Source organism: Rutilus rutilus, assembly GCF_951802725.1.
Source record: "Rutilus rutilus genome assembly, chromosome: 9".
In the NCBI taxonomy this organism is placed as follows: Eukaryota; Metazoa; Chordata; class Actinopteri; order Cypriniformes; family Leuciscidae; genus Rutilus; species Rutilus rutilus.
The window spans coordinates 1,896,460-1,910,964 of NC_140223.1; the positions used below are offsets into that span (position 1 = coordinate 1,896,460).

The following is a 14,505-nucleotide window of genomic DNA, read 5'->3' on the forward strand; positions in this document are numbered from 1 at the left end:
TACTAAGTTCAGAGACTGTTTACATTTGTGTTACTGCTAATGCTAACCATTAGTCACCTTGAAGTATAGGCTGGAGGCCGTTCATTAAAAGTGAACAACATTTTCTAGTTAAAAGTTTAAAGTAACTATTCTTGAATTGACCAAAGTGTTTAGAGGGAGAAGGTTACATTAAAAATATACCTAGAATTGTTCTATAGTCTAATGCAATTACATCAGATTTTACTTTAAATTACAGAAGAATTAAGAGTAATCCCTTTAATTAAATTACAGTATTTAGATTACTTGGTAATTAATTACACCCAACACTGTATAACAGTCATTAAAATGTAAACTTACGCATTGACTCGAGCAACTATTTTCTCTCTAGCTAACTCTGTCCTTCACTGCTGGAGCCGATATTTAAAAAATAATAATATGTGTTTATACTCTCCATATGCTTGCAGAAGCTCGTCCAGTTCTGCTGGTGAGAAATATGTAGACCTCTTTTTGTCTCAACTCAGAGTTGATTGAACTAACTCATTTCAGCTGTTCTGTAACCGAAAACTCGAGTTTCCCATCTCAGGGTAAGTCAACTCAGAGTTCAAGTTTTAACTCAGAGTTGGTTAACCTCATTTCTGAATCAGGCCCCGTCTGCTCTTCGTCTCTGTTATTTACATCTCTCTCTCTCTCTCTCTCTCTCTCTCTCTCTCTCTCTCTCTCTCTCTCTCTCTCTCTCTCTCTCTCTCTCTCTCTCTCTCTCTCTCTCTCTCTCTCTCTCTCTCTCTCTCTCTCTCTCTCTCTCTCTCTCTCTCTCTCTCTCTCTCTCGTCACACATGGAAAGTGAAAGTAAGTTCTCCTGCCGGTGTTACGGATCAACTGGGATCATATTACTGCAGGGACGCGCACGTGCACGCGGATAGTTTTACCCGGATTTCCAGCAGATCGGCGACAGATTCACGGATATTTCACCAGTTGCAAATTCAGAGAAGTTTAACATACTTTAGTGTCCAGCTCAGAAACCACGTCTAACATGAGCATTCGGCACTAACATTTTTCTTCTCAACATTACTGTATCATATTGTGTGTGTCTTTAGTGTGTTGTCATGCGTTCTAATCACAGATAGCAACAGATGTAGATTAAGTTAAAGTAGCAATAGCCTAAAGGAAAAATGAATTGCAAAGTCATTTACAAATTTTTTTTTAAAGTTGTATTGATGCAACCACAAATTGTATTACTGAAATCAGCAGAACATATGATATAGTGATTCTCTATGGCTAATATTGCACATAAATCACCTCTAAATAATTTGTCACCTCACATGAATACCAGACCCCTCTCCAAAACAACAATTAGAATAGGAAATGCTTCATTGTTTTCTTTTTTGCTTACCTCTTTAACTAAAAAAATAAAATGTAATGTGTGTGGGTCTCTTTATATGTAATAAATTTGAATTATGCCAGATCTCTTCATTTGACTGGAATCATGAATCTCATTAACATATTCTCTTTCCTTATTCATCTCATCATGTGCTTTCGTTGTTGTTGTCTGCTTACAGGAACAGATGAAGAGGTCTATAAACGAAGTGTCATTACAGTTACTGGTGTCATTGTTGTTAGGCCATATACTGACAGCAAATGGATGCAATTAAAGTTAGACAACATAAAAAGAGGCTTGATGATATTGTGTTTTAAACAGTCAATCAAATGACCAACAGCAATTTAAAAAGAAAACAAATGTCCAAAAACAAACTTGTTGCCAGAACAATAAAAACAAAGATGAACCAAAAGTTATATAAATGAAATTATTAATAAAATAAGCTTCTTGACAAGTCTTTTCTCTTAAATGTATTTGAAAACTAAATAAAGCAATGCCAACTTATCCATTATAGAGTAGCATACTCTGTCTGTACAAACCCCGCAGTTCAGGCGCGCGTGACAAATGCTGCCAGTGTGAAAGCAAAACGCGCGTGTCCTGCTCCTGCTCACCATGCACTGCTCCTGCGCTGCTTATGCTCTGCTAATGCATGCAGTGTGAAACCGGCGTGACGGTGCGTGTCCACTGGCGCGGTGCGAGCGGAGCGGAGGAGAGCGTTTTCAATTCATTCCTATGGAAGTCGAGCTTCACGCTCGCGCAGTGCATTTTGGGATTGACAGCGGACCGGAGAAAGCGTTGAAAGCGACCGAGAGCGTCAAAAGGTTGGGCAGTTCTCGACTTTATGCAAATATCAAGCGAAAAACGCGATCGGCAGCCAATTGCTGTGAGGTTCGGGATGTGACGTCTGTTTTGAGAGTTCAAAACTTCCCTTAAATGCGTCTGAAACAGTGTCCTAGTATGATACAAACATTTACCAATAACGTGAAAAGCTTTTAAATCTGCTCAGTGAAAAACTCGCTGTGACGAATCGGTCGCCGTCGAACATCTGCTGGATATCCAGGTAAAGCTATCTGCGTGCACGCGCATGCCACGCATCCCCAGTTAACATGATCCATAACTCCTGTTATGCCATTTGAGCAGGAACAATACGAATACAATACGGGAAAAAAAAAATCAGAGCATCAAAGTGTTTATCAGCGTTTAAGAAGGAATTTCCGTGTATATTTATGATGTTAAAGCTGGAGGATTTCAGATCCTGTATCTTGTAAAAGTTTGATCAAGGTGAGTGTTCATGTGTGACTTCCTCATATTAATATGAATCTCTGGAGGACATAAGTGATTGTTTGATATTAAATCTTTAATAAAGGGTTTCTTTCACTTTAAAATGTATTTTGTGTTTACGTGGGTCGAGATTTGTTTACTTTTTCACGGACTAAACATGTTCAATCAGCGTTTGTTTGTGTCAGTTATTTTTCATAAAATTGTAAATCGGTCGACTTGTGTGTGTGTGTGTGTGTGTGTGTGTGTGAGAGAGAGAGAGAGAGAGAGAGAGAGAGAGTGTGAGAGAACAGGCCCAATGAGCTGGAGTTTACGCAGTCACATGATCCTTTTTCTCACACACTCCAGATATGTTCCGCTAAATTATGAAGTTTGTTTAATTTAATCATTTAATTTAGTGTGTGAATGTTTCTTCATTCAGAGTCAGTGGAGGAGATCAAACTCATCAGATTCTCCTGTATCTTCATCATGGCTGATTCACAAGGATCCAGAGATGGAGATTTTTCTCCAGGATGCAGGTACTTTCAACAAACACTGTTAAATATTGTTACATCACAGAACATGATCAGTTTTGTGACCGAAGATAATTTACAGGGAACATAAATATTTAATTTACCTTCCGAGTCTTTGATTCATTTGTCATGTGACACACGCAATGAATGGATAATTCGCGAACACTGTATAAAAATAAAACACTACATAGACTTCACGGTAAAAATTATACACTGATTCTTAAAGCTACAAATTAAATTCTCAGTCAAGAGCAGTGAAAGATTTTTTCTTTGTGTTTTGTTGTTTTATTAACATTTAAGGGATATTTTCCCCCCAAAATTTAAATTGTCATCGTTTACTCTCAAAGTTGTTTTAAACCTGATTAAATGTCTTTTTTCTGTTGTAAATAAAAGTTATTTTGAAGGATGTGGGTATCCGAACAGTCGTTGATCCCCAGTGACTTCCATAGTTCATTGTTTCCTACTGTGGAAGTCAATGGGGTAGATCAACTGTCTGGATTCCCACATTCTTCAAAATATCTTCTTGTGTTCAGCACAAGAAAGAAATTAATACAGGTTTGGAACAGCATTAGTAAACCTTGTGTGTATTTGACAGTTTTAGCGCAATAAGAGTTGAAAGATAACTTAGGCCAGTAATCACTCAGTCTGTGAGTGTAACTCTACCTCATCCACGATCAAAAATCATGATATCGCACACCCTTTATATAATGGAGTAGGTGTAAAATAGTGGATTTTTCTAACCGCTGGTTCAGATTTGTTGAAAGCTTCACAGTGTCTGGTCAGAACAGTGATGTTTCACAGCAAGAGCACCGTTACTAGAGTACAGTAAGGTGGTTTATCTTTAAAGGTCAGCAAAACATTGGTCTCTTTAGTCGGTTGAGTCTTCGTCCTCCATTGTGGCGTTGAAAAAAGGTCATGTGATCGTGGTTGTTCACCTGAGTTTAATCATTCTTTGATTCTATAGTTGATTTCAATTTGTTTTTGAATTCCTAATTCCTAATATTACTTTGTTAAATTTTTTGAATCATACTTAACATTTGCATACTTAACATTTGCAACATTTTTTGTTTTCACAAGTTTGAGACAGTGCAAAATACACACTGAGTTACAGACGCTAAAGCAAAAGTGTTACAACACTCCCTGGTCTTTCTTAAGACAGAAGGTTCCAGTAAAAGTGCACAACTAGTGCAATAACTTTTTATTTTACTTAGTTTGAAAACCAGTTCAGTCCAGCAGAAGAGATCAAACCCAGAGTCCAGCTGTGTGTCTATAGCCGCTTTCCGACCGGAGGAACCTTTTCACAGTTCCTAGAACTTTTGGCTAAAGTACCCGGATGTCGGCGTGTTCGCACCGCAGGAACTAGGAACGATTTTAGTTCTAGGAACTCCATTTGTAGGAACTAATTTAGGTCCTACTTCAGAGTAGGGTCTAAACCAGCACTATAGGAACTATCCGTGACGTTAGTGTACGCTGATTGACCGAACGCACACGGAAGACCAGCACCCGCCATTTTTAAATCAGCTAGAATGTAAACACACAGATTATAGCCTATATATTTACTCCATAAACTAACTATACAAACATGGAAAACAGTGATAGATGGGTCTCTAAACCTTTATGCTGAAGAGAAAATCCAACGCAACTTTGAGGGGACCAAGCCAAACATGATTATGTTTATCTGCCCAGCTAGCAACACTGGACATCAACCACATAGGCTAATAACCTTTTTTTCATATATTGTCTACTTTCTATTACAGGTCTATATTTTTTTTTTTTTTTTTTTTTTGCTCACCTCCACCCCCTCCTCTTCGGAGGACAACTTTATTTTATTTTTATTTATTTTTTATACTGGCAATATATTTTTTAAGTACATACACAATATATTACCTTCGAATTACATTTATAGTCAGTGCATTAAACTGTTGTCCTACCATAATCTTTCACCATATTTTTTAGTAAGATCCTGGATCCTTATAAAGGCATGGGGGATTAGAGCACCACATACAGAGTAAAACACTTCTTTTTCTTCTTTTCCCTCGATGCTGAACTAATTTTTCTTCTTTTACATTGTCCTTCAGTGGTCCTGATACAGAGTGAATCCAGCGGACAGAATGAATCTGAGTCTTGAAGTGGTATTTTAGTGGGTTGCTCCAAAGATTCGGGACCAAGACTGGAGAGAGACCTATAACTTGACTGCTCTGGCTTAGGAAAGACCTGGAATCGAGACTGCCGGGACGCAGACTGGTAACAGGCTTGTGCTGACTGCAGGCCACTGGGCTGGTCCACAGACTGGTAACAGGGTTGTACTGACTACAGACTGCTGGGTCGGAACACAGACTGGTAACTGGATTGTGCTGACTGCAGACTGATGGACCGGGACACAGACTGGTAACGGGCTTGTGCTGACTGCAGGCCACTGGGCTGGTCCACAGACTGGTAACAGGATTGTGCTGACTGCAGACTACTGGGCTGGGACACAGACTGAGAGCTGGTTTAAACTGACTGCAGGCCACTGGGCTGGTCCACAGACTGGTAACGGGCTTGTGCTGACTGCAGGCCACTGATCTGGTCCACAGACTGGTAACGGACTTATGCTGCCTGCAGACTGCTGGGCCGGAACACAGACTGGTAACTGGATTGTGCTGACTGCAGACTGCTGGGCTGGTCCACAGACTGGTAACGGGCTTATGCTGCCTGCAGACTGCTGGGCCGGAACATAGACTGGTAACTGGATTGTGCTGACTGCAGACTGCCGGACTGGTCCACAGACTGGTAATGGGCTTGTGCTGACTACAAGCCACTGAACTGGTCCACAGACTGATAACGGGCTTGTGTTGACTGCAGACTGATGGGCTGGGACACAAACTGGTAACCGGATTGTGCTGACTGCAGACTGCTGGGCTGGGACACAGACTGGTAACGGGCTTGTGCTGACTGCAGACTGCTGGGCTGGTCCACAGACTGGTAACGGGCTTATGCTGACTACAGGCCACTGAACTGGTCCACAGACTGATAACAGGCTTATGTTGACTGCAGACTGATGGGCCGGGACACAAGCTGGTAACGGGTTTGTGCTGACTGCAGAGTGCTAGGCTAGTCCACAGACTGGTAACGGGCTTGTGCTGACTGCAGACTGCTGGGCAGGGACACAGACTGGTAACAGGCTTGTGCTGCCTGCAGACTACTGGGCTGGGACACAGACTGGTAACGGAATTGTGCTGACTACAGGCTGCTGATCTGGGACACAGACTGAGAGCTAGTTTGCGCTAACTGCAAGCCAGTGGGCTGAACCACAGACTGGTAACAGGCTTGTGCTAAAAGCAGGCCACTGGAATGGTCCACAGACCGTGAGTTAGCTTAGGCGGGTTGTTGGATGCCAGATTAATCCACAGACTGTGAGCTGGCTTGAGCTGGTTGTTGGATACCAGACTGGTCCACAGACTGGTATCGGGCTTGTGCTAACTGCAGACTGCTGGGCTGGGACACAGACTGAGAGCTGGTTTGCGCTGGCTGCAGGCCAGTGGGCTGGTCCACAGACTGGTAGCAGGCTTATGCTAATTGCAGACTGCTTAGCCAGGACACAGACTGGTAACGGGATTGTGCTGGCAGCAGACCACTGGGCTGGTCCACAGACTGTGAACTGGCTTGGGCTGGTTGTTGGATGCCAGACTGGTCCACAGACTGTGAGCTGGCTTGGGCTGGTTGTTGGATGCCAGACTGGTCCACAGATTGTGAGCTGGCTTGGGCTGGTTGTTAGATGCCAGACTGGTCCACAGATTATGAGCTAACTTGGACTGGTTATTGGATGCCGGACTGGTTATTGGATGCCAGACTGGTCCACAGATTGTGAGCTGACTTGGGCTGGTTGTTGGATGCCAGACTGGTCCACAGATTATGAGCTGGCTTGGGCTGGTTGTTGGATGCCAGATTGGTCCACAGATTGTGAGCTGACTTAGGCTGGTTGTTGGATGCCAGACTGGTCCACAGACTGTGAGCTGGCTTGGGCTGACAACAGGCTACCTGACAGTTCAACAAACTGTGAGCTGACTTGGGCTGGTTGTTGGATGCCAGACTGGTCCAAAGATTGTGAGCTGGCTTGGGCTGGTTGTTGGATGCCAGACTGGTCCACAGACTGTGAGCTGGCTTGGGCTGGTTGTTGGATGCCAGACTAGTCCACAGATTGTGAGCTGGCTTGGGCTGGTTGTTGGATGCCAGACTGGTCCACAGACTGTGAGCTGGCTTGGGTGAGTTGTTGGATGCCAGACTGTGAGCTGGCTTGGGCTGGTTGTTGGATGCCAGACTTGTCCACAAACTGTGGGCTGGCTTGGGTGGGTTGTTGGATGCCAGACTGTGAGCTGGCTTAGGCTGGTTGTTGGATGCCAGACTTGTCCACAGACTGTGAACTGGCTTGGGTGAGTTGTTGGATGACAGACTGGTCCACAGACTGTGAGCTGGCTTGGGTGGGTTGTTGAATGCCAGACTGATCCACAGACTGTGAACTGGCTTGAGCGGGTTGTTGGATGCCAGACTGGTCCACAGACTGGTAACGGGATTGTGCTGACTGCAAGACACTGATCTGGGACACAGACTGAGAACTGGTTCGCGCTGACTGCAGGCCAGTAAGCTGGTCTACAGACTGGTAAAGGGCTTGTGCTGACTGCAGACTGTTGAATCGGAACACAGACTGGTAATAGGATTTAGCTGACTGCAGGCCGCTGATTTGGAACACAGACTGAGAGCTGGTTTGTGCTGACTGCAGATCACTGGGCTGGTCCACAGACTGGTAACGGGCTTGTGCTGACTGCAGACTGCTGGGCTGTGACACAGATTGGTAACGGGGTTAGGCTGACTGCAGGCCGCTAAGCGGGGACACAGACTGGTAACGGGATTGTGCTGACTGCAGGCCGCTGGGCTGGGACATAGACTGAGAGCTGGTTTGTGCTGACTGCAGGCCACTGAGCTGGGACACAGACTGGTAACGGGCTTGTGCTGACTGCAGACTGCTGGGCTGGGATACAGACTGGTAACGAGATTAGGCTGACTGCATGCCGCTGAGCTGGGACACAGACTGGTAACGGAATTGTGCTGACTGCAGGCCGCTGAGCTGGGTCACAGACTGAGAGCTAGTTTGTGCTGACTGCAGCCCGCTGAGCTGGGATACAGACTGGTAATGGGCTTGTGCTGACTGCAGGCTGCTGGGCTGGGACACAGACTGGTGACGAGATTAGGCTGACTGCAGGCCGCTAAGCTGGGACACAGACTGGTAACGGGCTTGTGCTAACTGTAGACTGCTGGGCAGGGGCACAGACTGGTCACGGACTTATGCTAACTGCAGACTGCTGGGCAGAGGCACAGACTGGTCACGGGCTTGCGTTGATCATACAGCAGACCCCCATAGCCCCCAGTAGCGCAGAACACATATCCCTTCCCTCCCACTAAGTGACGTAACTAATCAGCGGGGCCCAGAGAGGATTGAAGTCAGCTGATTGAAGTTTGTTAAAGGCAAACATGGACTCCATACTGATATGATCCGACAGGAGATTTCTATACTGATTAATGCTAAGATTATTTTTAGTTTTCCAATTCAAAAGGATAGTTTTCTTTGCGACAGTTAGTGTGGTGAGGACCATGTGTGCTTTGTCGATCTCCATATTAATATCATTTAGGTCACCTAATATACATAATTTTGGGCAAGCAGGTATATTACACTTAAGCCATATTGATAGGTCCTCGCAAACCTTAGTCCAGAATCTTTGGACTGGTGTGCAGAGCCACAAGGCATGTATGTAATCGTCTGCTGTGTTACTTGTGCACTGCGTGCAAATGTTTGATTGATTAAAACCCATCTTGAACATCCTTTGTCCTGTGTAATAAGTTCTATGGAGGATTTTGTATTGTATAAGTTGTAGATTTAAGTTGTCAGTCATATTAAAGTTATTTAGTATTATTTCTGACCAGAACTGATTGGTGGGATTCAGTGATAGATCTAACTCCCATTTTACAATTGGTAATGAAATTGTATCATCTATTTTGGAAATGAATCTATATATTTTCGATAGCAGCTTTGGAGTGCCATGGCTCCTGAATTCTGTAAAACTTGGTGGGAGTTCCAGGTTTATTTGCTTAAGGGGGGATTTTTTACTTATTACTGATTTGAGTTGTTGATATTCTAGATATCTGTTATTACTTATCCCGTACTGTGAGGTGAGTGTTTGAAAAGGTAAAAAGTTACTGTTATGGATTAAATGCTCTAAGTGTTTAATTCCTTTGTTTTTCCATTGGATAAAATTAATCATATTTTTGTTTAATATAATATCAGGATTATTCCATATAGGGGTGAGCCTACATGGGATCATTGAAGAGTCTGTTTTTTTAAGAAATTCCCACCAGGCTGTCAAACAAGTGCTGATGTTAATGCTCTTAAAGCACTTATGAGACTTAATATTTAAGCTAAAATACGGCAGGTTAGAAATTTCCAGGTTGTCGCATAGTGCTTGCTCTATATCCATCCATGTTTCATCTAATGCACTAGGTTTGAGCCATTTAGATATATACTGTAACTTATTTGCTAAGAAGTAATGATGGAAATTAGGTAAGTCTAGTCCACCCCTGTCTTTAGTTTTCTGTAGAGTTTTCAGGCTGATTCGAGAGGGTTTATTCTTCCAGAGAAATTGGGATATGTGTGATTCTAGTGATCTAAACCACGTATAGGGAGGTTTCGTAGGAACCATAGAGAACAAGTAATTGATTTTAGGCAAGATCGTCATTTTTATGGTGGCAACTCTACCCATGAGTGATATGGATAAAGATTTCCACCAAGCAAGATCGTCCTCTATGGTCTTCAGTAGTTGAGTGTGATTTAACTTCAATAAATCTGACAATCTGGAAGAGATGTTTATGCCAAGATATCTTATATTACCTGACTGTAATGCTATACTGGATGGCCCTTGAAACCTACAGTTGATGGGTAGGACTGTACTCTTTGACCAGTTAATAGAGTAGTCAGACAGAGATGAGAACTTATTGATTAATGACATTGTTTCAGAGAAAGATGTACGTGAGTTCTGAAGAAATAATAAAACGTCGTCGGCATATAGGCTTATCTTATGTTCATTCTTTAAGGACCAAACACCTTTAATATTCTGATTTTGCCTGATTGCCATTGCTAAAGGTTCTATAAAGATGGCAAAAAGCGATGGGGAAAGAGGACATCCCTGCCTAGTGCCTCTCTGCAGATTGAAGCTAGAAGAGGTTTGATCATTTGTCCTAACTCTTGCAGTAGGGGATTTATATAAGATCTTAATCCAGTTAATAAAGGTTGGTCCAAAGCCGAATTTACTTAAAGTAGCTAGTAGAAATTTCCAATTAACTCTGTCAAAGGCTTTTTCCGCATCCAGAGATACTATAATTGTTTCTAAATGATTAATGTTAGAATAATCTATTAAATTGATAAATCTACTCATATTGGTAGAGGAATGTCTGCCTTTTATAAAACCTGTTTGGTCAGGGTGAATTATAAGAGGAGTTATTTTCTCTAACCTTCCTGCTAAGGTTTTGCAGATTATTTTAAGGTCAGCATTTATCAATGATATGGGGCGATAACTAGATGGTAATGTGGGGTCTTTGCCTGTTTTTAACAGTACGATAATGTTTGCAGAGTTCATGGTTGATGTTAAATAGTTTTCTTCTTTAATTTGTGTAACCATTTTAAAAAAAGTTGGTGCCAGTGTTGTCCAAAATTCTTTATAAAATTCTATTGGGAAGCCATCTGGTCCGGGAGCTTTATTGCAGGACATATGTTTAAGGGCTTCATGTAGCTCTTCCACTGTAAGGGGAGAATCTAAGGCCATGACTTGTTCTTCATTTAATTTTGGAAGGTTTATGTTATTCAAGAATTTCTGGATGTCGCTATCTAATGGATCTAGTTGGGATGAATATAGGGTTCTATAGAAATTTCTAAAAGTATCATTTATTGCATTGGGCTCGTGTATGATATTACCTACTGAATCTTTAACTGAATTAATTGTTGATTTTTCTTTGTTAGTTTTTAATTGGTTAGCTAAAAAAATTCCAGATTTGTTGCTATGTTCGAACTGCTCCAAGCGTAATCGTTGTACCATAAACTGTGTTTTCTTATTAATTATTTCATTTAATTCAAGTTTAGTTTTCCTTATTTGCTTAAGCGTCTGTTCTTCCGGTGATGTATTGTAGATGTCCTCTAATGCTTTAATTCTTAATTCTAATTCTGACATATTTGCATTTTCCTTCTTTTTTTTATATGATGCAAAAGAAATTATTTTTCCTCTCATCACTGCCTTCCCTGCTTCCCATAGGATGCCTGCTGAGACTCCTGGTGTATCATTGTCTTCTAAATAGTTGGACCATTCTCTTTTGAAATAGCTGATAAAATCAGGGTCTTTAAGCAATGCCGTATTGAATCTCCAGTTCCTAGATGGTGGAGTAATTGATTTATTCCTCAGGTTGAAGGAAACTGGGGCATGGTCACTCACGGTGACAGTTCTATCTAATAACATATTAAACAGTACTGTTAGACAGATCGCTAACTAATAAACACAGAGAATGCGAGCATTGTTTGCTCTGGCGTTCTCAGCGCCGCCAAAATAAAGGTCCGTCGCGCCGTCAAAATAAAAGTCACCATGCCTGCGTCACTCCCTTACCCCTCCTACCAGTTCCTATGGCCACTTGGCCAGTGCGAACGCAAACAGCAAAACCGAGTTTAGGGGAGAGTAGTTCTTAGAACTGTTTAGAAGTGAACAGTTCCTAGAACTAAGTTCCTAGAACTACTTGGTCGGAAAGCGGCTTATGAAGAGTAACTGCTCTATGGGTCTGCCACAAGCATTTAAGAGTGGAGAAAAAACGTCCTGATCTCAGGTATCAAAAGTTATACTTATTTGATTTTTATTAAATTATTATTAATAAATATACAGCAGTCTAATTCTAAGTTCAAATCCTATAAGTTTCAGTCAATAATGATTATCATTGTGCTCTTGTGTAAAGCTCTATGTATTGTTAATAACATTCACACACTGTAAAAGCTGTTGGTCTGTTACTCAGTAAATGACACAATTACATCAATATCAGTGTGTCTGATTCTTTACCCTCTTCATTCTGATTTAAGGTCAAATCTTCTATCCAGACCAGTTAAAAACAAAACTGTTCAAGCCTGTGATTCAACCACAAGACTTTAATGTTAACTTTTTATTTTAGGTGCTGCAATTCACATCACACATCACTCAAACACATGATTAATAGTTTAAACATTTCAGAAACCTAATGATGTTCTGTGTCCCATAATACAGCAAACAAATAATCCATTTTGTAATTCATTGCTATTTGCCTCTCTGACTTGTGTAATAATGTGGTATTTTAATCTTACAGCCATGACTCTAAACCTGCTGAAGTCCTCAACACATTGAGATCAAATCTGAGACAGAAGTCTGAGTGTTTGTATGAGGGAATATCAAAGCAGGGAAACCCAACACTCCTGAATGAGATCTACACAGAGCTCTACATCACAGAGAGTGGAAGTGGAGAGATCAATAATGAGCATGAGGTGAGACAGATTGAGACACAGTCCAGGAGAGCAGAAACAGCGGACACACCGATCAAATGCAGTGACATCTTTAGACCTTTACCTGGACAAGACAAACCCATCAGAACTGTGCTGACAAAGGGAGTTGCTGGCATTGGAAAAACAGTCTCTGTGCTGAAGTTCATCCTGGACTGGGCTGAAGGGAAAGAGAATCAGGACGTCCAGCTCATATTTCCACTTGCTTTCAGAGAGCTCAACTTGATGAAGGACAAAATACTCAGTCTTTCAGATCTTCTTCATCTCTTTTTCCCTGAAACAAAAGAAATGGACATATCCATTGATGAGTATAAAGTGTTGTTCATCTTTGATGGTCTGGATGAGTGTCGTCTATCTCTGGATTTTCAGAGAGATGTGAGGTTGTGTGATGTGACTGAATCAGCCTCAGTGGACGAGCTTCTGACGAACCTCATTGTGGGGAATCTGCTTCCCTCTGCTCTCATCTGGATCACCTCCAGACCAGCAGCAGCGGATCTCATCCCCTCTGAGTGTGTCCATCGAGTGACAGAGGTACGAGGCTTCAGTGACTCACAGAAGGAGGAATACTTCAGGAAGAGAATCAGTGATCAGAGTCTGGCCGACAGGATCATCTCACACCTGAAGTCCTCCAGGAGCCTCTTTATTATGTGCCACATCCCAGTGTTCTGCTGGATCTCAGCCACTGTTCTAGAGAAGATGTTGAGTGAAGCAGAGAGAGGAGAGATTCCCAAGACTCTCACTCAAATGTACACACACTTCCTGCTCATTCAGACCAACATCAAACATGAGAAGGACTATGAGAAGAAAGTGAAAGATGAAGACATGATTGTCAAACTGGGGAAACTGGCTTATCAGCAGCTTGTGAAAGGCAACCTGATCTTCTATGAGGAAGACCTGAGCGAGTGTGGCATTGATGAGACAGAAACATCAGTTTACTCAGGATTGTGCACTCAGATCTTCAGAGAGGAGTTGGGCTTATATCAGGGGAAAGTCTTCTGCTTTGTTCATCTGAGCATTCAGGAACATCTAGCAGCGCTATATGTGCATCTCTCCTTTATCAACAATAACATCAATGTGTTTGAGCAGATTACCAAACCAACTAATGGAGACAAAGTTTCCCTATCTGATGTCCATCAGAGAGCTGTGGATGAGGCTTTAGACAGTAAAAATGGGCATCTGGACCTTTTCCTTCGTTTCCTTCTGGGTCTGTCAATGAAGTCTAATCAGAGTCTCTTACAAGAACTAAAGACACAGACAGCAAACAGCTCTCACAACAATGTGAAAACAGTTGACTATATTAAAGAAAAGATCAGTGAGAATCCCTCTCCAGATAAATACATCAATCTGTTTTACTGTCTAAATGAACTGGGTGATCTTTCACTATTGAACGAAGTTGAGCCTCATATGAACTCTAGAGGATTACGTGACGTGAAACTCTCCTCGTCTCAGTGGTCAGCTTTAGTTTTTGTGTTGTTGTCCTCAGAGGAGACACTGCAGATGTTTCACCTGTACAGCTTAATTGGAGGCAGAAATGATCGGTAAGTAACACAGAGTACAATCATTACAGTCTAAAACATTATGAAAAAAGAGAAACTCAGAGATCAGAGGTGTTTAAAATCACGGGGAACAGATTGATTTCTGGGATGTTGTACATATTTTGCGGGTGTTTCTCAAACTGTGGCTGTGTCCTAGTAAGGCTGCATATCTCGACTGCCATGTCATCAAGCGCCTCTGAAGGCCGTCTCAGTTTGAAGGATCTTTTGAAGACAGAC

The 14,505-nt window shown here is 42.1% G+C and overlaps 1 protein-coding gene across 4 annotated transcripts in view; it reads left to right on the forward strand.

The window, feature by feature from the left end:
- Positions 1-2,443: 2,443 nt before the first annotated feature.
- LOC311297699 (protein NLRC3-like) overlaps positions 2,444-14,505 on the forward strand; it is a 61,771-nt gene continuing 49,709 nt past the window's right edge. For all 4 annotated transcript variants that reach the window (XM_084420106.1, XM_084420107.1, XM_084420109.1 and 1 more), the window contains exons 1-3: positions 2,444-2,635; positions 3,054-3,150; positions 12,544-14,271. In XM_084420106.1, the coding sequence (XP_084276232.1) occupies positions 3,101-3,150; positions 12,544-14,271 (1,778 nt within the window). In that variant the 5' untranslated portion in view covers positions 2,444-2,635; positions 3,054-3,100. The remainder of the gene's footprint in view (positions 2,636-3,053; positions 3,151-12,543; positions 14,272-14,505) is intronic.